Below are 24,671 nucleotides of genomic sequence, written 5' to 3'. Positions count from 1 at the left end.
GAAACTGTCTGTGCAGGGAAAAGGAAAGTGGAATGTAGTATTAGAACACTGGAAGACTGAACCTAGTGTTAGCAAAAAAGCCTTGTGCATCAAGAATAAGCATACTGAAACAAATCTTGTAACTACTGACAAAATATAAAACTACTTTGTTCAAAATACAGTGAAAAATAAAGTACAATATACAAAAACTATATAAAGCATAGACGCTAAGACAAACAGAAATAAAATATACAGATAAATTTTAAGAGATAAAAACAAAATATACTCTACAGTGTTCTCCCCAGAAAATTTTGCCAGTCAGGTGGCGAATGTAATACTTCGCAATATTATAAAATTTTCTGTTATTTATAAATGTGACTTAAGCTCTGGATCTAGAGCAAAAATTAATTGCATAATTTAACATTATATGCTCCTCTCACATTTACCTCGATTACATACTATGTTCGAATTAATATTGATTGAGATCAGGGAGTAGTACCATATGATACTGCGAGAATCGCTTAAAGTTTAGCTGGGCGGTCAGTTAAATTCACTGGGCACTGCACCCATTCGATAGGTCCAGGGGAGAACACTGGACTAAGAAGCTTTAAGAGCAATGTGCTCCTTTATCAACTTTGAAAACAAGTAGTATGACATACATTGTATTTTGCACACATGCTACAATAGACCAATGCAGATCATGAAAATGGTGTATAGTGTTAATTGTAATACAGTTCTGGCAGTTTCACCCAACTCTGTGTCAGGCAATGTGATGAATACAAAACTCTGTAAAGGCCTATGTATGTTAGTGAGTGTTAGTATAGGTTGTATTGTTCATCCAGCCTCTTAATCTAGGTTTTCCCACAAAAACCTCTAGTTTACCATCCAACAGGAGGCAGGCCAGACAGTAGGGAGTGTAAAGCACTGGGAAGGCGAACCTGTGATAGCCAAGGCTACAGACAGGGAGAGCCCATTAAAAAAAAGTGAAAGATTGAAGGTGGTAGTGAGAAGACAGGAAGTGGGTGGGAGATTAAAGTGGTAGAAAGAAAGAAGAGAACAGTAGTAAAGGCACCTGCCTGGTTGAAGTGGGGTGGACAGTAGAGGGGGCTCAGTGCAGAATGCCCATCCTACCCTGAGGGTGGGAGTTGACAGAGGGCAGTGGAGGTACTCACCAGGCAAGGAGGTGCAAGCTGGGTGGCACCCACCCCTTCACCTGGGGGATGTGGGGTGAGAAAGAAAAGAAAAGAAGAAAAAAAGAGAAACAGAGGGGGAGAAAATATCAGCTGCAAGGCTCTGCAGAAGTAGGATGACACATTTGTCACATTACAAGCTCACCACTCTTATCACGTAAAATAACTGCTTCCATAATAGTGTACGTGGGTTCTACAAATGCAATTAATGTTGGAACCCGTCACAGCTCTATGGAGCACTTTCAAGGATCATGTGAATAGTCAAAATTTCAACATTGAAACATAAGTCACAATTAACATGCTGTTCATGACAATAATGCTTAGCAAGAGCACAGTAAGTAAAGTTGGTCTGCCGAATAGCCCCCAATCATGCTCCAACCATCTGACTCACCAGTGTACGAGGAGTGGTACAAGTAATGCCTCCTATTGTACTTGTACTGCAACTCCTTCAGCAGATGCCGAAGAGGTGATATTTGAAAGGTGCAGGATCCAGGCAATGAAAGGGGTGAGGAAGAACAGTGCACCCCAGTTTTGCAATGGCCTCCATCATGCACAGACTGGTGTGGGGTCTGCATTGTCATGGAGAAGAATAATCTCATTGCGGTTTTTGTCGGATCGAACTCTACGGTTGTTTGTTTGTTTGGTTTTTAGGAGCATTAGCAACTAAGGCCATATTGCTCCGGGAATATGCGGTGGTCATTCCCGGACCTTTCCGCATCCTCCGTATTTGATGGTGACGGGCTCGAACCCCGGACTAATCAAGAAGCGTGTGTTACGCACTGCTGCTCCTTCCCACCTGGCTACGGAGGCGCCCGAACTCTACGGATGCGGGCTTTCAACTTTTTCAGTGTTTACACATATCGATCAGAGTTGATTGTAGTGCCACACTCCAAGAAGTCCACAAGCAAGACCCCATATTTGTTCCAAAACACTATTGCCATGCCTTTACTGAAAGAAGGCTGTCTTTTAAACTTCTTGTGCAGTGAATTCTGATGGTGCCACTTCATCAACTTTCTCTTTGTTTCAGGTTCATAATGGTGGACCCAGGTTTCATCACCCGAGACTATGTGCGAAAGAAAAACCTCTCCGTCACTCTTGTAGCACCGGAAAAGTTCCATACAGATGACTTTCTAGGCTTCTTTGTGCTCGTGTGTCAGCCTTTTCGGAACCCACCAGATGCAAACCTTGTAGCCTAGTTCCTTTAAGATGGTTATCACAGCAGGTTTCCCTATAACTGCACAATTTGCACATTGTGATACAGTGGTCCTCTTTGATCAGCAGGTCGCTATTTGCTATTTGGTTTTTAGGAGCATTAGGTTACAAAGAATGCAGAGAAAACAAACTTTCATAGCAGGAACAACTCAAAGTGTAATTAAAATCCATTAGATTAAGACACAAAGAATTGGAAGAGATGGAACAGCTGTACGTCTGTTTGGATAGAAAATCAAACAAAAAACAAATCTACTTACGATAGAAGCAAAAGCATTAGAATATTTTATTACGTAATAGTCGTAATAAAATACGTATTTTATTACGATTATTTATTGTGTTTGGTAATGCTCTGGTTACAAATGTGTGTTCAATCTTGGGTGGTAGGCACCTAACCCTATTTTTCCCATAGGGCCTGTGGTTTATATTGCATGATTTTGCATTGCACTTGAGTCTCTAGGAACACAACTATCGTGCTATACGAGGACTGACTGTACTTATATAACATGGTTTCACTCTAACACGGTTAGAGAATTTTGGTAAACTTCACATAACAGGGTATTTTTGAGCTTTTGTGCAGGGAAACCCTGCTATTATGTTGAATGTAATTTTTCAAAATATCCAACTCTTCCACACTGTTGACTCACTAGTCAAAAAAAATTGAGAAATCCTATCCATAGTTTTGCTGATGATAGCACATTGCATTCCACCTTCCAGTTTAAGAAACCTTGCCCTGCACAAACAGTTTCAACTTCTCAAACATCCACTACTAATTCCTTAAATACCAAAGCAATACTTAAATATTTCAATCCTTGCAAAACTCAGTCCTGTCTTATATCACTAAAAGGATGCTTCTTTTTCTATACTTCAATGACACTCAGATTTCTAGCAAAGATCACCTATCTCTATTAGAGATTATCCTGACTTCTAACCTCTCTCTTAGCATAAGCACATTACAAATATTGCTTTCTTTGCATCTAAAAAACTGTGCTTCTCTCATTCTCAGCATTACTTTTCTTCTAAACATTTACTCACTCTGTAGAAATCTCAAATCCACTCTACCATCTAATACTGTTCCCACATCTGGGTCAGTGCCCTTGAAATCCTCTCTCAGGATTCTAGACTCCACTTGGAAGCGGGCAATTAGGTTAATTAATGACCCATATCTAACAAAGTCTCTCCACTTTGTCTCATAGACATTCCATTTCTACTGCATGCCTATTCTACAGATACTTCCATGGGCACTGTTCTTTTGAATTGGCTTCTGTCTTCTCTCTCTTACAAAAGATGTATTGCAACTAGTCAGCATCCTTTTACTATCTAAATTGAAAATCAACTTCCTCGTTTATTTCTTTGACTCCATTTTCTAGAACAACAACTCCCTTCACATGCATTTCCTGAAAATTACAATTTACCAAAATTCAAGTCAACGAGTATCTTTTTCTTCTTTTCAACATTAAACTCATGGTTCTAGGTACTATAGGTTTAATACCTTTTGTGTTTTCATAATAAAAAAAACTACATTACTGTTCAGCCTGACATATTTATAAGAACTTTTTTATTGCTTAAAGATGTGAATCACTCCTGAAAGTGTGGCCCACATGTTACGAAACACCCTGTACAGTGCTTCTAGAAAATTGTCATTATAAAGTATATAAACTGTATTTTAAAGTTATTTGCTTGGCTCGACATAGCTAAGCAGTCAAGAAAACAAGATTCTGTAGCACACACATTTGATTGAATCATGGTGCAAACCCACATGACTACCAAATACAGTTAACAATTGCATTCATTGCCAAATGATTAATTATAAACTCCTCTGACCTAGTAGTTGTGCTGGAGTATTAACGTAGATTTTTTTTTTTTTTGCCATCATAATTTCTTTTCTTCCTGTTTTATTTATTATGTTATACTAACTATTGATCTTTTGTTCCAGGACCTTTTTTTTTTATTATTAGAAAACAACCTAGAAAAAATATATAGAAAAGACACACAAAATAATTAAAAATATTAAATTAATGTTCCTCAAAAAATAAATATAGAAATTATTCTGAAAATTGAATTTCTGGATAACATCTGAATCATTTTCAATAAAAAAAATTTTTCTTTCAACATCAGCATAAATAGCAAAATACAAACGCATGATTCTCACTCTTCTCACCCGGGATCATTATTTGTAATGAATATAAATAATTCAGAATAACTAACTTTGATATTCGCAAGCACAAAAACATAGCTAGATGCTAAATCACTTATACCAGTTACATTACATTTAAGATTCCATTAATTCTAAATGCCACAACCTATCCGTGACTATCAACTGCAACGTTGTGCTGTTAACTGAATCAGAGTTGTTTACAGTGGATTGGTATAGACAACAAAAATGGCTCCACACATAATTTCCTTTCTTATTTTTGAACTACAACGTCATCAGCTTTTGCTCTTGGCAGACATACACTGGTCCTATTCCACCTATCCTTTTTGCACAATATATTTCCAGTTTCACTGACAACTGAGTCACCAACAGGAGCTAGTTATTGTTGGTGACTCAATTGTCAGGGAAACAGGAAATATGTTGTGCAAAAAGGATAGGTGGAATAGGACGGGGTATGTCTGTCAGGGGCAAAAGTTGATGACGTAAAACAGATATCTTTAAGGGCACAAAAGGTGATATTGTTGTACACGTTGGCACTAATGATATTAGGAGTAGGAGACCAGAGGAATTACTTAACAAGTACAGGTCAATGTTGAAAATAAACTGCAAGTTAGGGTTGAATTTGAAAGTGTCTGCAATCCTGCCCAGACACGATATTGGGGGAAGTATACGATGAGAGCCTTGTCAAACAATTCGGCCCTGGAGAGATTGTGCAGGGCTCCTGGGGTAAAATTTTTCTCAGCATGGTCTGTGCTTGTTAACAGGAGAGACTGCTTCTACAGAGATGGGATACACTTAAACAGAGAGGGTGCAAGAATATTTGCTAATGCTATCGAGGCAATGTTAGGTGGGTAGGAAAACTGCTAGCCTGCAGTTTTCTGGCCCACAGTAGCTGCAGGCAGAGGTGGAAATGATTCTTGCACTGCTTCTATTGGAATGAGCAGCATTGGCAAGTGTTAACATCTGAACAGAATGCTGAAAAATTGACTGAAATTTTAGTGAAAATTTGTAATTCGTGTATGAAAAAGAATATGGTTACAAAGCCAGTTTTTTGGTGGAGTCAAGAATTTAGTCAACTCAGGTCTCAAACTTTAAAACTGAGAAGGCAATATCAGAGGCAATGAAGATATAGAAATTTAGATATATGTTGTATTTATTTAGAGTTATATAGAGAGCAAAGGAAACAATATGTTAAAGCTGTCAATAGGGCTAAGATTATGTCGTGGAGAAAATATATTGAAGAGCAAGGATCCCGAGATCCATGGAGTACTGTTTTTAAAGTACAGTCTATTCAGGTTATTTGGGACACATCAAAACTAGTGTATTTTGGCCCGATTAAGCAGCTGCCCCAATTATCCAAAGTTTCACGTAAATAGTTAAAAATACAATGTACCCCCCCCTTTACAATTAGTTCACTGTACAATCAAATTACGTTACGATGAACTCACCATAGTAAAGTACCGTTCACTATACAATGTGTAGTAAGCGCCGGTCATTATGATCACGTTTGTGAACTGAATTTTAATTCTATTAAACAGCTATTCTAATTAGCGGAAAATAGGAAGAATATTATCCACAGGCTATAAAAGTAAAGATATATTAAGCACAAATTTACTCTTTATTACCTTACCAATTAAAAAATTAAATGATACGTGAAAATCGGAAGAATATACGTTATAATCGGAATAATTAATACACACCGTAATATGTACATACAAACTAGTTGACATTTCTGTTCACTGACATTTGTGAGTGGGAGTTAAAATTTAAAACAGTAAAAAGATAAGCAATCAATAACAAAGAACATGGCACACACAAATTGTAAGTAACATGATACGCGCAAGTGAGAACGGAGTAACGAGTTACAAAGCTTTAAAAATAGGAATGAAGAGAAGATCTGAAAATTAATATTTTCATATGACTGAAGATTTCATGGAAACTCATTTCACCATAATATCGGTATTATCGCAAATTCAGTAAGATCGAGTTTACTGTCCGTTTATGATAGATTTCATTAACAGAAAAGCCCAATAAACAGGTGACTGCTAATTGTTTTATGGTTGTGACCTCCAGAACTTCAACTGAACCACGTGGTACCATCGGAAACAATCGTAGGGTAATTTCCAGTGCTGCGGTCTCCCCAATTAAGCGAAGTAAACCCTGGCTATTTTCTCGATTGGTTTCTGTTTTTTAAGATTTGCCCCAAATAAATGGCTGCCCCGATTAACTGGTGGCCCAAATAACTGGAATCCACCGTACTAACAAATTAGAAAAATCTATTTGAAGTTCTTAATACCATTGGAGTTGGCAAAAATCAAACTTTAACTTGGCAAGATTCTGTGGGCAGAATTCTGGAAGACTCTTTCTTGATATTAGAATTGGGAATGAAAGCCTAGAATAATAACAAATGATTATTGAAAATGCTCAGTATCAGTCAGTGAATGCAGAGAAAAATTTCTCGATTGAAGAAGTTAGCCATGCAAAGGATGGCAAGTCACCAGGCCTAGATAAAATTGAAGTTGCTGTTATGAAAAAGTTATATGAATTGAAACCCGAATTGTATGTTGAGTTATTTAATGTTTATAAGAAGGAGACTTCCCCCAATGCTGGAAGAATGTTTGGGTGATTAATTGTTGAGTTATTTAATGTTTATAAGAAGGAGACTTCCCCCAATGCTGGAAGAATGTTTGGGTGATTAATTGTTGAGTTATTTAATGTTTATAAGAAGGAGACTTCCCCCAATGCTGGAAGAATGTTTGGGTGATTAATTGTTAAAGGTATAGATAGAATGCTTAGAGACAGGGTCGCATCTACCTATTGCTTTGCTCCCTGTTATAGGCAAAGTATGAACGGCTGTTGATCAACCATTTAATGATTGTATGATGCAGAAAACTTGTCCTCTAGAAATCAATTTGGGTTCAGAAAAGGATAAAAGGATGCTGTGTATCAATTGATACACAGTGGAGTGAAGTGATACCAGGTACGTCCTTGCTATATTTTTGGATTTCAGGGGAGCATTCGACTGGCTACAGTTGGAGGGTATCTTGAGTAGAATAAGGATTTCTAATTGTTCACAGAATTTATATTCTGTATTTACGAGTTATTTTTGTTCTAGAGAAAAGACAAGCTATACTTAAATTATTAAGAAGATTTCATGTGGATGTCCAGTAAATGGCCTCAGTAAAAGGCTCATCAGTAATTGGCCCCTTTGCATGGAACATCCTATTTGATGAATTTTTAAAGAAACAGATTTCCGGCATAATATTTATAGTTTATGCTGATGATTTAGCTGTATTAGTACAAAGAAACTCCTGCTCTTTGATTGAAAACAGAGCAGCAGAGGTTTTAGATATGTTAGAAAATTGGTGTCAAAATTATAAATTGCAAATTTCCAATATAAAAACTGTTCAGATGCTTCTGAAGGGGTGCCTTAGTATAAATCATGCACCTACTGTTAGGCTTTATGGGGATGCGGTTCGGTATGTTAGAGTCACGAGGTATTTAGGTTTATACCTTGAGGGGGTATCTTTTTTACTGAGCACGTCAAGTTTTTGAAAACCAAAATTCGAACATTATATGCCAAGGTTTGGAGGATCATTAGGACCAATTGGGGAATCAAAGGACGAGCTTTAAATTTATTATATATGACTGTTTGTTCCTCCCAATCGTTACCTAAGCCTATGGAGCTTGGGTTCACAGAATTAATAATGTTATTATACAGAAATATTTGATTCAAGCTCAGAGATTTGCTCCTCTGGGTTGACATGTGCATGCCACACCGTCTCCTCTAAAGCTTTACAGATCATTTCTGGAAGGCTTCCTGTTCAGTATGGGGTTTTGCTGGCTGGATTATTACATTATACAAAATATAATATTAGAAGGCTATTCTGGGCATAACACCTTGCCCAGAGAAAAATAGAACTATTCTAGAGTTGATTTGAAATCTGAGAAAAAGAGAATTGTTTTGCAAATAATGGACATGTGGCAAGATGATTGGGAAAATGTACAAAAAGGCTGACAGATCTTTACATTTTTCCCCAATAATAAAATTATCAATCCAAAGCTAAAACCATGGCTTCAATTTGGTTTTCATGTCAAGTCTCATTACTGGACAAGGATTGGCATATAAATTGTCATTAAGATTATGTGAGCAGGGTTGTATCTGTGATGAACCACAAACATCAGCTAGATGTTTGTGGTTATTCTGCTCAGAAACTTCATATCTGAACCACAAACATCAGCTAGATGTTTGTGGTTCACCACAGATATGCTAGATTGTCATTGTTATTTGGATGTCGATCTAAATTGGAAAGATCAGTTGGTATTTTAGAGAAAGAGCAACTCTGAGTTCTGTTCACAGATCGTCACCTATTTACATATTTTAATGACTTCATGGGTGAAGTATTTAGAAGATGGGAAAACACTAATGTGAGATAGAGGTAGCCCGCCTCCTCATAGAAGGGACGGGAATCCACCTGACTAATATTTACAGATAGGAAGCATAAAGTTGATTTTTCTCACTTTGGGCCTAGTGGCCAAATTGAAAGTTAGCATTAGTAGAGGCACATGATGCAAGAAAGCAAGCTTATACAGCATCAGCCAAAAAAAAAAAAAAACCTTCCCATTTCACAGATGCATTCATTCCAAATGTTTGTCTAGTTCTGCCTTGAATTTATTTAAGCTATCCACAACAACAAATGGAAGTTTGTTCCAGCAATCAACTAACTGCTGGCTAAAGGCAAACTTCCAACATCTATTCTAAACTGTCTTTCCTCGGTTTGAATCTATGCCCCCTCAGGATTGTAATCTGAACAACAAGAATCCCATCAGCATTAAGCCTGCTCAATCCATTCAAGGCCTTATACACCTCAGTCAGATTACCTCACAGGTGCCTAGTCTCTAGAAGATGCAATTTGCAGGACTTAAGCCTTTCTTCAAATAAGAGCATTTCTTTTGTTCTCTTCACCAGTCTTGTTGCCCTTCTCTGTACTTGTTCTAGCAACTCTACTTCCTAAAATGAGACTTCCAGACCTATATGCAGTACTCAGTGTGTGGCCTGACCATTGCCTTATACAAGGCAATGGTCAGGCCTGATTTTTCATAATCACCTCCTTATCCCTGCTTGCAAAATTCCTGTGTATCATTGACAAGACCCAACAACCTACTCCAGCAGACTGTCTACACTGCTCAGAAAACTTCATATCTGACTGTGCAATTACCCCAAGGTCTCTTTCATTCTCCACTACCCTAACGTTTGTATCATCTGCAAACTTTGACATTAAGCTTGATATACCTTCATCAATCATTGATAAATATACAAAACAATAATAGGGGCCCAACCCTGACCCCTCAGGGACACCATTAATAACATTAGTCCATGTACAGCAGTACCCAGTGACCACCACTGTCTTCTCCCACTCAACCAACTTTTTATTCATTGTAGCAACTCGCCCTTAATGCCATACTGTTCCAATTTGTACAGTAGTCTTTTATTTGCAAAAGTATCAAAAGCTTTCCTGGAATCCAAGTATATGATATCAAAATTATTTTTTGCATCCAGTTCCTTTGTGACTACATCATAGTATCCAATCAAATTGGTCAGACAAGACTTCCCCTTGACAAACCCATGCTGTGTCTGAATTATTGCTGTAGTGTTGTCTAAATGATCTTGCAATGCTTCTTTAACCAGTAACTCCAATATTTTCCCTGGAACAGAAGTTAAACTAACAGGTCTGTAATTACTTGTTACCCTTTGATCCCCATTGTGAATTGGAGATACATTTGCACATTTCCAGTCCGTGGGGACTTCCCCCCCTTATTGGGGGGGGGGAAGTCCCCATTCTTAATGCATGAAAAATCACTGCTGATAATCAAATCAAGAGTATTCCTTCCTCTAGTTGCCTCCCGAACATGCTGATGTAGAAAACAATCATCCAATAAATCCACAAAAGCCTTGCTAGTGTGCAAGTGACCAACCCATAAGTTCCAGTCTATATCTGAGAAGTTAAAATCCCCCATTATAAGACACTGATTTTCTGGCCTACTCTATTTCTCTGTATAATTGTTCATTTTACTCATCAATCATTGGGCCTAGAACAAACTCCTACCAACATTTTTGCTTTCCTAGTACTTATGTCATACCAAACTGACTCAACATTGCACTGTCCATCTATGTCAACTGGATGCATGCACTTCCTTATATTTTATGTGTTTTTTAACTAACAGCAATAACCCCTCCTCCCTTCCTATCCTGTCTGTACACATTGTAATCCCCAAATTCCAATTCTGCATCCCTTATATCTGAGTGGCACCAAGTCTCTGATATCCCAACAATATCCGCCTTGGATGTTTTTACCAGCACTTCAAATTCATCAAATTTGTTTACTATACTCCTAGCATTAGTGTACATGCAAGTATACATGCAGCTGATCTTACTCTTAGTTACTCTAACACAGCCCATGTATTTACTTGTTTCATCATCCCCAGCAGTTCCTGAAATCCCCAGCAACTGGCTTTCTGCCAATCTACTTCATTAACATACCTTATATACAAACTTTGGAACTTAAGCCTGTGTTTTTAATCAAATATCTCCCAGTATCACAACATTCTCTTATTTAATCTCTGTTAACAATACTGAAGGAGATGATGTTATGATCACTGGTTGCATAATCTTCCAACACCTGCCAATTTTTAACTTTATTTTTAATAGCATAAGTAATAATCATAACTTTTGGAGCTTTGTTCTCAGTATCAGACTTCTACTTGACTTTTGAAGAATAACTTTCACTGTCTTTATCCACTTTCCTTCAAGTCTGTCTTTTAGAACTATGTTGTCCATGAAAACATTACAAGCCTTTGTTTCCAAGTTATCTCAGAAGTCCATTACTATTTGAATTGCTGCCATAGAGACTTTACTATTCTCATCCCATAAAAAACTTCGATCTTTTACAGATTTCTTGGACGTGTTCAAATACTTCATTTTCAGGTTTCTCAGTTATACTGTCTTCCTTTCTCTTTCTATTTTTATCCTTTTCCTGAACATCAGTCTGAAAATGCTATTTGACTTACATCAGCACCTTTTCTTCTTGACTTTTTCTTTTTTGAGCTTTTCCCTTCAGTCCCTTGCACAAGACCAGGGAGTGATGATGATCTTGTTTTAACAGGTATTCTGGGAATAGTTTCCCGAGAGAATACCCCAATTTCATCATATTTATACCAGTTACAGCATACACTCTGCATAATACTAATTCCTGTTGTTTGTTATTATTTATATAACACATCAGCATCTAAGACCACATTGAGCAAAATATATTACAAGCCTGTACAAATGAATGTTTGGGTGAATCTGTATGTAGTGGTGCAGATTTAAAAATTTGAAATAAGTTGGGGGGGGAGACATTCTCTCTGCCTGGGATTGGCCAACTATAACCCCAATTGAAGAGGCCAATATAGTAATATGCACATGCATTAATTTGAATTTTTTCATGTTTAATGATTTTATGGAGTTGGAAACCAAAGTGGCTAAAATTTTCATGTTTACGCTGGATGTTTATAGTGGTTTTAGCCCAAGAGAATTAAAAGTTTGCTTTTAAAAAGCAAATGTAAAAAAAAAAAAAAAAATTCTTAAATTTAAATTTTTCATGAAAACAAATAATTACATTTAATGAGTACTGCAATTTATTTAGAAATTGATGTACATACTAATATATTATAACAACAATTGTAAAAAACCAAAAAATTTTTATAAGAAATAAAAAAGAAATAAGTGAGCCTATGGCCTCATACCACCATGTTACAACTGGGGACACTACCACTGCTGGAATAAGATACGTCGTCTCTGAATCAAACCCAGACCTCTCTCTATATGAGTGACTAATAACAAAATCCCTGTAACGTCATGGAGATCCACAAATAAGCATACGCCCAACACAAACATATTGTAAACATGACCATCATTTAGCATGTCTTCATTAAAAATCATAACAGAAATATGACTAAAATTATTTTTAAAAAAGTAAGCTTATCAGTAAAACCATAAGACAATTTTTTATAAGAAATCATAAAAGCTGATAGGCATATGAAGATATGCTAATATAAAATGTAAGCAAATTTATTACCTCAGAGAAGGATTAAATATGTTCTGAACATAGTCAAGAAATGCATCTAAACAAACAGCACGCTCCAGGCGTTGGTGGTGTAAAGGTTTTGCCAGAAGTCCATGATCATTACTTATGGAGGCTTCAGATATTGATCTATTAGCCATACCTACATTAAAATTTAAAAAAAAAAAATAAAAAAAAAAAATTAATGCAGAAAGATATTAATGACCATTACTATACCATATACTGAAATACACAAAGCAATAAGCAGACATCGGTTGATTAATGCAAAAATCAAGCAAATGTTAGAGTTAAAAAACAAAATCAATATTACGTCCTGTTACAATGTCAAATAATATCCATTTCAGCAACACTCACAAAGAAAGTACTAATTCTTTAATTCAGAGAAATGCAAACTTCAAAGAATGTTTCTCTAATCACGTTCAGTTATGCTTCTAGTCCCAAAGTTCTATTCTTTCACCCACTCTTTTGATAAAGTATATTAATGACTTTTTTCCACTGGCTGGAAATTGTCCATTTCTGCTGATGATATACACATTTCACATCGAAGTTCAACAATCCACTGTGCACAAACAGCTGAAACTTCTTGAACGAACACCAAAAGTGGATATTCAAGAAGCATTCATTAAATGCTGATCTCAAGATATTTTTCTATGGCAAAAAGAAAAATCGGTTTACTTCCAAAACCCATTTGTCTTATTTCTAGAAAAGATCACATATTACTACTGGGAATAATACATGGCTAGCTTCTTGTTGTTGTTTGGAGGCAAGAGGTGTCTTGGGTCAAATTGTTACCTGTTCATGATCACCTTAATGCCATTAAGTCTAAAAAAAAATTTTAATTCTGTCGAACCGACAAATGCACTTTATGTATCAGAATCACTTATCAAAGTTGGCATTATTTCCAAGAATATAAAAGTGATTTAAAGGTTCCTGAAAGTTATATAATAAGTCAAATATAGTTTTACAGATAGTGAAATAACGAGAATATGTTTGATTGCTAGCTGAGTCCAATACTATAACTGAGGAGGGTTTCTCCCAAAAGAAAAATATGAGTTAAGTAGGAAATACCAATAAGAATCTGGCCAGTACCATCTCTTCCCATCTATTATGCCAGAAGCTTGATTCCTACAGTATTGGGTCTTTTTTTTTTTTTTTTTTCTGTAGGAATTTATTATTATATTAACTTCAGGTTGCCGTAGTTAAGACCGGTAGTTTCTGCATTGCCGCTGCATATATAAAAGCTTTTTATAATCTGTACAGGGATGGTTGTGGGGTTGTTTTGCAGCACAATCAGCTTTATCATTTTCGGTGATGACAAAGTGGCATGGAATCCAGGAAAATGTTAGTTTGGTTGAATTAATTTGCAAGACAGTAACTGCGATCATATGCTTTTTAATATAGGGTTCAAAAAGGAGAGGGTATGTACATACTAAGTTACATGAAACAGAATATTCAATAACCCGACCCAGAGCTAATTCATTGGGATAAAGCTCAACAGTAAAAATACTAAATAATTTTAATGACACTGATGTGGTAAAAGAAGGGACGACTCCCACAGCAGCTACACAAATGCCAGTTTTCAAACCATCAGTATATATTTCACAGGTCTGAGAATTAGATAGAGTAATCTACATGTAATTGTTTAATATTACAAGAAAGTACAATATTCTTTCCTCATTATTGAAAATTAACCGTAACTTCTAAACTTTCTTGGAATAAACACATCACAAATATTGCTTCTTCTGCATTTCTCTCTACATCAGAAAAGTAACACAAAGAGTAAAAGGAGAACCTTGGTTCTCTTTTTACTCTTTGTGTTACTTTTCTGACAGGCGCCTCTGTAGCCAGGTGGGAAGGAGCAGCCAGGTGGGAAGGAGCAGCAGTGCGTAGCACACGCTTCTTGATTAGACCGGGGTTCGAGCCCGTCACCACCAAATACGAAGGATGCGGAAAGGTCACGAAATGACCACCGCATATCCCGGAGCAATATGGCCTTAGTTGCTAATGCTCCTAAAAAAAAAATCAAATAACAAATAACTTTTCTGACTGTGCAAATCATGAATCTTCCATGGAATTTGTTCCCACATCTGAAGTGATATCCCAAAAATTTTTCTTAAGCTACTAGACTTTATCTAGAAGAGGGCAGTCAGGTTGATTATTTATCACTTACAAAATCACAACTCCAGACATTCAGTTTCTGCAGTGTACCTTTCCTACAAATATTTCTATGAGAGCTGTTCATCTGACTGTTCTCTCCTACACACATGCCTCAACTAGCCAACATTCCTTTACAGTTAAAGTCCAAATTAACCCAGCTAACTTTTCCTCATTTATCCCATCTGTTCTTTGGTGCAACTTTCCTTCACATGCATTTCCTGACAATTCAAGAAAATCAAGTTCAATGTCAGCCAATATCATTTGTCTCCTCAACCGATCAAACTTACACATAATACTAAAGTACTATAGATTCTTTCCATGTTATAAGGTTATAAAGTATGTTCGTGTCAGACGGCACCTGGGATTTCTCACATCTCTGTTGTGTTCCGCAGTATCGAGGACAGTGCACTGTCAAGCCAGAGACTTGAAAGTGTGTGGGCCATGTCTGTGCAGTGTGATATGTTGTGCCCAGCAAAGATATGTTGGCAGCAAAGCCGCATGTCTTCGTCGGTGTCATGTCCAAGCAGTGTCAAATCCGGTATGAAGGTCAAGCTGCCCATCCCGCTACGGGGGTAGGATACGTTAGCTGGCGGTGGGGAACCCACCAGGCAAAGGGGTGGGGGAGACATTTACTTCATTCATAATTTGCATTCTCACTTTACTTGCTGCATTTTTTTTTTTTAATACTTTTTTCTTATTTTATCATTTTTTTTCCAAGTTTTATTTATATATATATATATATATATATATATATATATATTTTTTTTTTTTTTCACTCAACTCATTCATCTTTTTCTCACACACCAGGAGGGGATGCAATGATGTGTAGTGTAAATTTATATACTAATTAAAACTAGGGTTAATGTACTTAATGTAGCATTTATGGTTTGTGTTCTTTTTCTCACACGCTTCACTTTTATTCATTCTTCTAGCTCTCATCTCATTTATTCAGCTCTTACTTTCTGCACTGCACCCTCTGGGCACCTCAACTTACTGTTATTCTTCAGTTGTGTGCAGGCCAGGGGAGAATGCAGTGATAGTGTTTACGTGGTTAGTAAATGTTTGTTAGTACAGTATATATAAAGTAATGTAAGTTATTTTTAACTTTGTATTACATTTGCAAATGTAATACAAAAAATGTATTATTTAAATGGAATCAGCTAAAGTACTATTATAACCCTCAGGGGCTCACATCTGGTGAGTATGGGCTAAGCACAACCAGGGTCCTGAGCTGGATACCATCATTCTTCTCTTTCTTGGTGATTCTCTCTCTCTCTCTCTCTCTCGGTAATTCAGAATTTTTTTTTTTTTTTTTGCCTGGTGCAGCATAAGCCTTAGGCTTCCTTGCACCATATGGCTAATAATAATAATAATAATAAAATTACAGCATACTCACTAATTACAGTGAGTATGCTGTAATTTTCATCTTCCAACATGCTGAAAGACTTGCATTGTTCGGATGGTTTCTTAATTTATTTTTAATATAGTTCGTGTTCGAAAATATTTGCTTGCAGAAATACATCGCTGTTATACATGTGGACTAAACGTTAGAGTCGCAGTTACATGTTCAAAGAGCCACAGGTTGTTGACTCCTGATCTACACTATTTACAAATATGCCTATTCCCATTTCCCCTATGATACAATAAATGAATGTCACACAAATTCTTCTTATATTAGGACTTCAAAAGCTTTCTGTTTAAGGAATTTGGCATTTAACATATAAAAAATATAAATGAATAAAAAATAAACAAGAAAGAAAGAAAAACAAATTAGTATTACCAAACTCAGGGTTTGGTTTGATTTCGTCTAGTTTTTTTGGAGCATCAGATAGACAATAATGAACCAAAATGTCACTTAAAATAAAAGTTTTTTTGGTAACCTTATTAAACAGTTACCTGTATAACAGGTAAAAATAAGACAAAATAGAGAAAAGTGTAATGCTATTCTATATTATATTTGTGTAAATTTAATAATTTTTAAAATTTATTTTTTCATTTTTAACCACAATCACTAACATAAAATACGAGTGTTTAAGACTATCAGACAAAAGTTTAAAAGTAACAAAAAATATGCTACATTGTTAAATAGAGGAAATTAATTGAAATATAAAGGATTGTTAAGGCAGTATTTGCAATAAATTTTCTGTTTATACTACAGGACAACCACATAAGATCATAGGAGTTCACAAGGTAGGAGAATACATGATCATCATATATATTAGTCATCACAGTCTTGAACCAGTCACTCAAAGCATATGAACTTCTGTACTGTTTCACTAAATCACTCAGCTACATCAGAAATGGAACATCAGACTTCAAGAGGGGGGGGAGGGGAATGCTGACCTTTAGTCATAAGCTAGAAGAGAGATTTTCCTGGCGCCAATAATGGGGCTCCTAAACACAAGGTTGCCATCCACTAGTCTTGTGCTTCACTAGTGGAGGCAGGATTTTTTAATTTAAATTTTGCTGTTTTTTTTTTTTTTGTGTTAGAGGTAGGATCTTCTTGGTGCCTCGGTCCCCTGGGTATAAGATCACTGGTCTAGCACTCCACCAGTGGATGAATGTTGTTTTTTTTTTGTTTTGTTCTTTTTTTTTTTTTTTTAACTATCCCAAAAACTTTTTTTGAGCATTCAGTATAAGATAGCTGGAGTCCACCACAACTAGGGCTTAGTTGTAGCCCACCTCCTCATGGTGTAGACGGGTGCTTGGCAGGCTTTACATGTGACAAAGTGGCCAGAAACAACAAAACAACACGCACACTGCACAAAACATAACGTTACACATATTTCTGACCATTTTATAACATCCTGTATCATCAAAATTTACCACAGCAGAGTTGAACTAGCATTCCAGGGTAACTCTATGTAACATACTATACATGTCTACATGCAAAATATAATTACAGATTTAATCTGGAATTTTTTTTTTTTTTTTTTTTTGCAGCCTGTTCATGCCAGGAAAAATGTGATGTGCTCGTGTTGGGAAACCTTGGGAACCTAACTTAATTCTTATCACTTGCCCATTTTTAATTAAATCATTTGCCCATTCTTAATTAATCTTAATTCTTATCATTTTCCTATATAGGGGACTAAGTGATAGTTTAGTTTTTTTTTTTTTTTTTAGGAGCATTAGCAACTAAGGCCATATTGCTCTGGGGATATGCGGTGGTCATTCCCTGACCTTTCCGCATCCTCCATATTTGGTGGTCACGGGCTCGAACTCCGGTCAATTCAAGAAGCATGTGCTACGCATTGCTGCTGCTCCTGCCCACCTGGCTATGGAGAAGCCTAAGTGCTAGTTGTCTGACAGCACAGGGGGTTTCTCCCATCTCCGCTACAGGAACTGCATAGTGGACTATGAGCCAAGTAAACTTGTAGGAATGGCTGATCTGGCTGCAATGTCAGCCAAATCATATTGCCTAATCATTATGTTGCAAGAAAACCAGAAGAGACTTGCCAAATTCACATCAGGGAAGTATGGAGAGAATGAATCACATTGGATCCAGACAATATAAATGAGGATTATACCTCACCATGAAGTGTTACACGTAATGAGTACAGAAAGCCATCGCAATAAGAGGAAATTTCAATAAGGCATACTTGTTGATACAAGTTGGTGAGATATGGCATGGAGGGAGGTGTTTACATCTCTGAGACAATGCACCTAGTGGTCTGTTCTCAACATACAACTTTGCCAGGAGTGACATACGTGAGATAAAATCCAGCTGACATGTGGCACAAAACAAATGGTAGACAAACAAGGTGAGAGACTACTGCAGCAGCTCAAAGCTCATGTGGATCAACAAAATAGTTGATGCTGCATCTGACTGCAATAAAATGTGGGACAGTTCAGAGCACTTTCAGTAGAACTATTCAACAGCATACAAACACAAAGAGCAAAATGTATATCCTCTCTGACTACATGTCACAAAAACCTGCATCTCACTTGGTACCACAAACACCATGGGTGGACAGAAAATGACTGGAATAAGGTGTGGTTTTCCTTATTCCAGTCATTTTCCTTCTGTATCATGCCAATAGAAAGGTATGAGTGTGGCAATGACAAGAGACAGTGGAGCCATACAGATAGTGTAGACCAGTGCAGTAATTTTCTAGTTTGGGGAGCAGGTATGTTTTGCCTAGGTATCTTAAGTGCTCTGATACACATACAAGGATATCTGATGGCAAAGACATTTTCAACCACCACTGCCAACCACGTACATATGTTGATGTTCCTGCCATTTCCACACTGCTATTATTAGCCATATAATACAAAAAAGCCACGGGCTTTTGCTGCACCATCAAAAAAAAAAAAAAATTTAATAATAAATAAAAAATAAAAGTTATTACAACAATAACAATAGTAATAAAATAAGTCATCCTGAAAAGGCACTCCGTGGCAATCATTGACCATTAATTACTCTCCCAATCTTCATGCAACTGCAAGTTTTGACAACACACACCCTGTAAAATTGTTGACAAAAATCAGAAACAATGGTTGTCCAAGAACCAAGCTTTGGAGAATCCTACATCTGATGTTACACCAATCTGAAGAAAATCCATTATTCACAATTCTGTTTCCTGCCTTGCATTCACTCTGTGACCTACCTTAGAATCATGACAGTAATCTTAACATGTTCCAGCTTATACAGTAATCAAATCAATTGCCTTGCTAAAATCGAAATAAACAATGACCAAATTGTTCCTTACATTCAACTCATGAGTAACTATGTCAAAAGAGCTAACCAGGTTAATTAAATGATTTTCCATTCAAAATACTATTTCTATCTAAATATCCCTGGATTGCACTCTTAATCATTGCCTCCAAGATTATTCCTACCACTGAAGTCAGACTAACCATTCTGCAGTTAGACTTCATTCTCAGAAACACCTTTAAGCACTGGCGATACAATGGCACTTTTCCAATCCAAAGGAATCTCTCCCAAGTCCAATGATGTCCTCAATGCACTCTCTGGCCACCTCCTTCAAAATTACTGAGTATATACAATCAACTCCAGAAGCCTTACTCACCTTTAGGCTTGAAAGTTTTTCTAATAAACAGTTATCTGTAATTTTGAAGTCACTAATTTGATAGGTTCAACCTCACTCTCACAGCCTCTCCTCACCATGAAGGATCTTTCATCAGTAAAGATTACAGTGCAAGTGATAAAGTTAACCAAGCCACAATCATTAAAAACTTCAAAGCAAGTTTCACAGTCAAAGATTGCTCTAATCTAAACAAAAAGGAAAACAGCAAAGATATTTGTTATGCATATATGATTATTTTTAAAATCTATATATCACTGTGCACCGCTACGAGAAAATTGATTAACATCGACATTCTGATATTTGAATGGACCCAAAAGACAAAGCAAAAAATAACAGATGATTGGAACAAAGAAAACACACTGCAATCCAAAGACCGGGTATGACAAGAATGAAAATATTGCAAAATATTATTCCAGTAAATATGTTAAAAAAGCTAAAGCTTGTATTGGAATAAAAATAACAATTAAGCATTAAAATATATTGTTAGTGCAAAAAAATTGTTTAATTCAATGCGTCAATACAAAGAGGGAAAAAAATTTAACGAAAGATGCTTTTGTGAAAGTTTTTTCAGATGCCATAATGTAACAAATTCATTTTAATAACACATCACATGCAATTCCATTATTTGTTTTAAAAGAAACGGAAATGTTTTAAAAACCAAATTAAGTTTAAATTACTTTGTTATTTCATTCAATTCAAATACAAGCTGCCCAGGCTGTTTTAAATACTGTATACTGATTTTGAGTAGACTATTAGGTCCAATTTTTGTACAACCACCTATCCAATAATTTCTATGACCAATAATTTTTGGTTAAAAATAATCACTATTGGTTATATTTTGAATATACAGTTCAAAATGAATTGGCAAAATACACACTACACAATGTGCAAGATACATAAATCCACTTTTTGTGAAAGAGGAAGAGTTTCTGGTTCTGGCCTACGAGTGCATCCAATCTTCCAAATGAGATTCCTTGATAGGCACAAAAAAAGTGTTTCATGTGATTGTGACCATTAATAATGAATTAATTCATACTCACAATTCGTAAATTATCAAGGTAATTTTTTTTAATCAGCAACACAATCAAAATTTTAATCAAAAGATCAAAATCAAAAACTTTTAATCAAGATAGAGTGACTCTCTCTAATGGTAATAAGTGTTTTCTCACAAGGGAAAAACTTTAAACACTTTGTTCCTCTTTGGGTTAAAATAACACTTAATACACTGGTACTAAAGTACCACTTAAAATGTTTCGTGTTTTTGTTTACTCTGAATCTAATCATATTCTGGTTAAATTTTAATGACATATTTATCATAGCATGTGGTGAAGTTAAGCATAATTGTGAAAATATTTCATGTCAATCAACTTTTGCTAAATCTGCTCCAGACGTGCAACTCTGGCATGAATTTTAATTAATCGACTTGTGAAACAAAAAACAATTTCAAATAATAATAAATTCTTATAATAAATAACATTATCTCAGCTGCTTACAGTAGCTGATGCGTACCTTAAGTATTTGGAATATGTGAATAAGCTAAGCATTGATCAAACTTAGGTGAAAAAGTTTCATTACTGCTCATCAGTCCAAAACGTACGCACTTGAAAAAAACTGCTGGAACGAATTTCAAATCTCCATTAGGAATAAAAAATTGTCCACCTTCACCAGTAAATCTACATTAGTACACGAAGATTTAAAATTAAATAAACAGAGTAGCTGCATACAACAGAAAAATAAATTCAACATTCCAAAATGTTCCTTGACACAACTTCAGAATTCCAACTTAAATGTTCAACTAAGCTTTTACACTCAAGAAATTAAATAGTTACAGCTATATATACATTCCTATCGTAACATTAATTGCAGCCCTTTAACATTTTACCACTTGGTCGAAGCTTTAATTCAACACATGGCACTAACTAACCACAATGTCAAGTGATGACCCTACCTTGTTAGCAGACTCCGTTTCCGATTCAGAATGCTTATAAAAGAGCGAGTGAAATTTCCTTTCGTAAACAAAATGGCGATAGCAACAGTCATCCTTATAACACTTGCGAATCCACACTAAAAACCTACTCATGACTCTACCTTCATTTCGCAGGGGGCACCAGTTCGCCATATACACTATACTCTTGAACTAAGAAATTGTCCTTTGTATTCAAAAATGTTTAGCAGGTTAATGGTTTAATTGTCTTTCAGATAAAGAGTTAAAGTCAAAAAATTACTATTTAATTGTGAAATACTATTTATTTTATTCAAAGATATATAATATATTGAAAATGCTTTATTTTCAATATAAATCTTGATGTGCCAGCCCTAATTGTCATTACCATACCAAAGTCTTCTTAGCATGAAGAGGGACATTGAAACGGAATCAGCTGCAATATTTTCTAGAACATTGTGTTAATAACTTCCGGGAGTAAGCTGCTTGCTTTTTTTTCTTTTCTTTTTTTTTTTTTTTTTTTTTTTTGATTGGTAAAATGTGACCCAAACACATTATCCATTTGTTTATCACATGGGAACAAACAACGGTTGAGCCAAATGCGTGAAAAACAGCATTGGATTGTCATATATTATTATTATTATTATTATTATTATTATTAGCCATATGGTACAAGGAAGCCTGAGGCTTATGCTGTACCAGCCAAAAAAAAAAAAAATTCCCCGAGTTACCCTGAGAGAGAGAAAGAGAAGTAGAAAGGAATCACCAAGAAAGAGAAGAATGATGATATCCAGCTCAGGACCCTGGGTTTGCCAAGCCCATACTCACCAGATGTGAGCCCCCGGGGTCAATATATAGTGCGATATAAATTATAAAGACTGGCTAACTAAACACTTCACCAAAATGAAAGATTCCATTAAATATTGAAAGGATAATAAAGAATAAAAAAAATAAAAAGAGGCAGCCACAATCATCCACTGAGCCTTCTCTGACATACTGTTAACACGAAGTTCAAAGTAAGGGAAATGTAGTAGTAGTAGTAGTGGCATGTGATGCAAGAAAGCAGGTCTATAAACTTAGGCAGCATCAGCCAAAAAAAAAATCACACCATACGCTCCAAATGCCTGTCCAGTTCCTCCTTAAATTTATTCAACCTATCAACTTCCACAACAACAGATGGAAGTTTGTTCCAGCAATTAACCACCCGCTGGCTAAAAGCAAATTTCCGCACATCTATTCTTCATCTGTCTTTTCTTAATTTGAATTTATGCCCCCTTAGGTTCGTAATCTGAACAGGTGGAAGGATCCCATCAGAATTCAGCGTGCTCAGCCCATTCAAGGCCTTATACACCTCAATCAGATCACCGCACAGGTGCCTAGCCTCCAGCCACTGCAATTTGAAGAACTTAGCCTCTCTTGGTAAGAGGATCCCTTCATTCCCCCCACCAATCTTGTTCCCCTTCTCTGTACACGCTCAAGTAATTCTACATCCTTCCTAAAATGAGGCCTCCAGACCTGTACGCTCAAGGCGTGGCCTAACCATTGCTTTATACAGAGGGACAATCACCTCCTTCTCCCTTCTAGAAAAATTCCAATATATATCATTGACAAAACCCCATGACCTGCCCTGGCAGCCTGTCTGCATTGCTCAGAAAACTCCATACCTGACTGCACAATTACTCCCAGGTCTTTTTCATTTTCTACCACCGTAAGTGTAGTACCGCACAGCTGTACGTTTCTCTGGGGTTACTTCTACCCAAATGCAGTACTTTGCATTTGTCAAGGTTAAACTTCAGTTGCCACTTCTTAGCCCATCTGCCCAAATTATCTAGATCCTGTTGCAGTAGCACACTGCCATTACTGTCATTAACAACCCTGCCAACCTTTGTATCATCTGCAAACTTCGACACTAAGCCTGATATACCTTCATCAATATCATTGATAAATATACAAAACAACAGTAGACCCAACAACGAACCTTAATGTTATTAGTGGAGTCCCACAGGGACTCCACTAATAACATTAGTCCACGAGGAGTAGCACCCAATGATTACCACCCTCTCTCTTCTTCTCCCACTTAACCATCCTTTTATCCATTGTAGCAACTTACCCTTAATACCATTCTACTCTAATTTGTACAATAGTCTTCCATGCGCAACAGTGTCAAAAGCATTCCTGAAATCCAAATATATGATATCAAAATTATTTTTTGCATCCAGTTCCTTTGAAACCACATCATAATATCCTATCAAATTTGTCAGACAAGACTTTCCCTTAACAAACCCATGCTGCGTCTGAATTATTGCTGCAGTCTTGTCTAGATGATCCTGCAATGCATCTTTAACCAGTGACTCCATTATTTTACCCGGAACAGAAGTTAAACTAACTGGTCTGTAATTATTCGTGTCACCCTTCGATCCCCCTATGTAAATTGGAGATACATTTGCACATCTCCAGTCCGTGAGAACCTCCCCAGAGTCCAAGGATGCTCTCATAATTATGGCTAAGGGTTTGTTTAGTTGCTTTGCCGCCTCCTTTAATATAACTGGATAGATCGCATCCACCCCAGGTGCTTTTCTTATGTTTAACTTCAACAATTTCTCCTCCACTTTGCTTTCGGTTATTACAAAATCATTAAGTATCCTGCTACAATTTGATAACCATCTGCCATTTTCAAACCTTAATAATTCCTCATGTGTGAATGTAGATGCAAAATATTCATTCAGTTTGTTTGCTATCTGAGCAGGATCATCAAAAGTCGAATGATCGATGTCAAGTGGACCAATCAGATTCATCCCCCTTACTTTTAGAGTTTATATAAGTAAAGAAATCCTTGTTGTTTTTCTTAGCATCTTTTGCCAAGGATTT

At 36.3% G+C, this 24,671-nt stretch overlaps 1 protein-coding gene across 1 annotated transcript in view; it reads right to left on the bottom strand.

Annotated features, from left to right (window-relative positions):
- Window positions 1–21,948, bottom strand: part of Ino80 (chromatin-remodeling ATPase INO80) — a 672,466-nt gene extending 650,518 nt beyond the window's left edge. Inside the window, exons 1-2 of the mRNA XM_090376565.1 lie at window positions 21,810–21,948; window positions 12,651–12,798 (exon numbers count right to left, since the gene is read on the bottom strand). Of these exons, the coding sequence (XP_090232691.1) occupies window positions 12,651–12,796 (146 nt within the window). The 5' untranslated portion in view covers window positions 12,797–12,798; window positions 21,810–21,948. The remainder of the gene's footprint in view (window positions 1–12,650; window positions 12,799–21,809) is intronic.
- Between the last annotated feature and the right edge of the window lie 2,723 nt (window positions 21,949–24,671).

The sequence above is a fragment of the Mastigoproctus giganteus genome, chromosome 6 (genome assembly GCF_048544385.1).
Source record: "Mastigoproctus giganteus isolate SK-2022 chromosome 6, ASM4854438v1, whole genome shotgun sequence".
NCBI lineage: Eukaryota > Metazoa > Arthropoda > Arachnida > Uropygi > Thelyphonidae > Mastigoproctus > Mastigoproctus giganteus.
The sequence above is the reverse complement of the archived record's forward strand: the minus strand, read 5'-3'. Positions and strand labels throughout refer to the sequence as shown.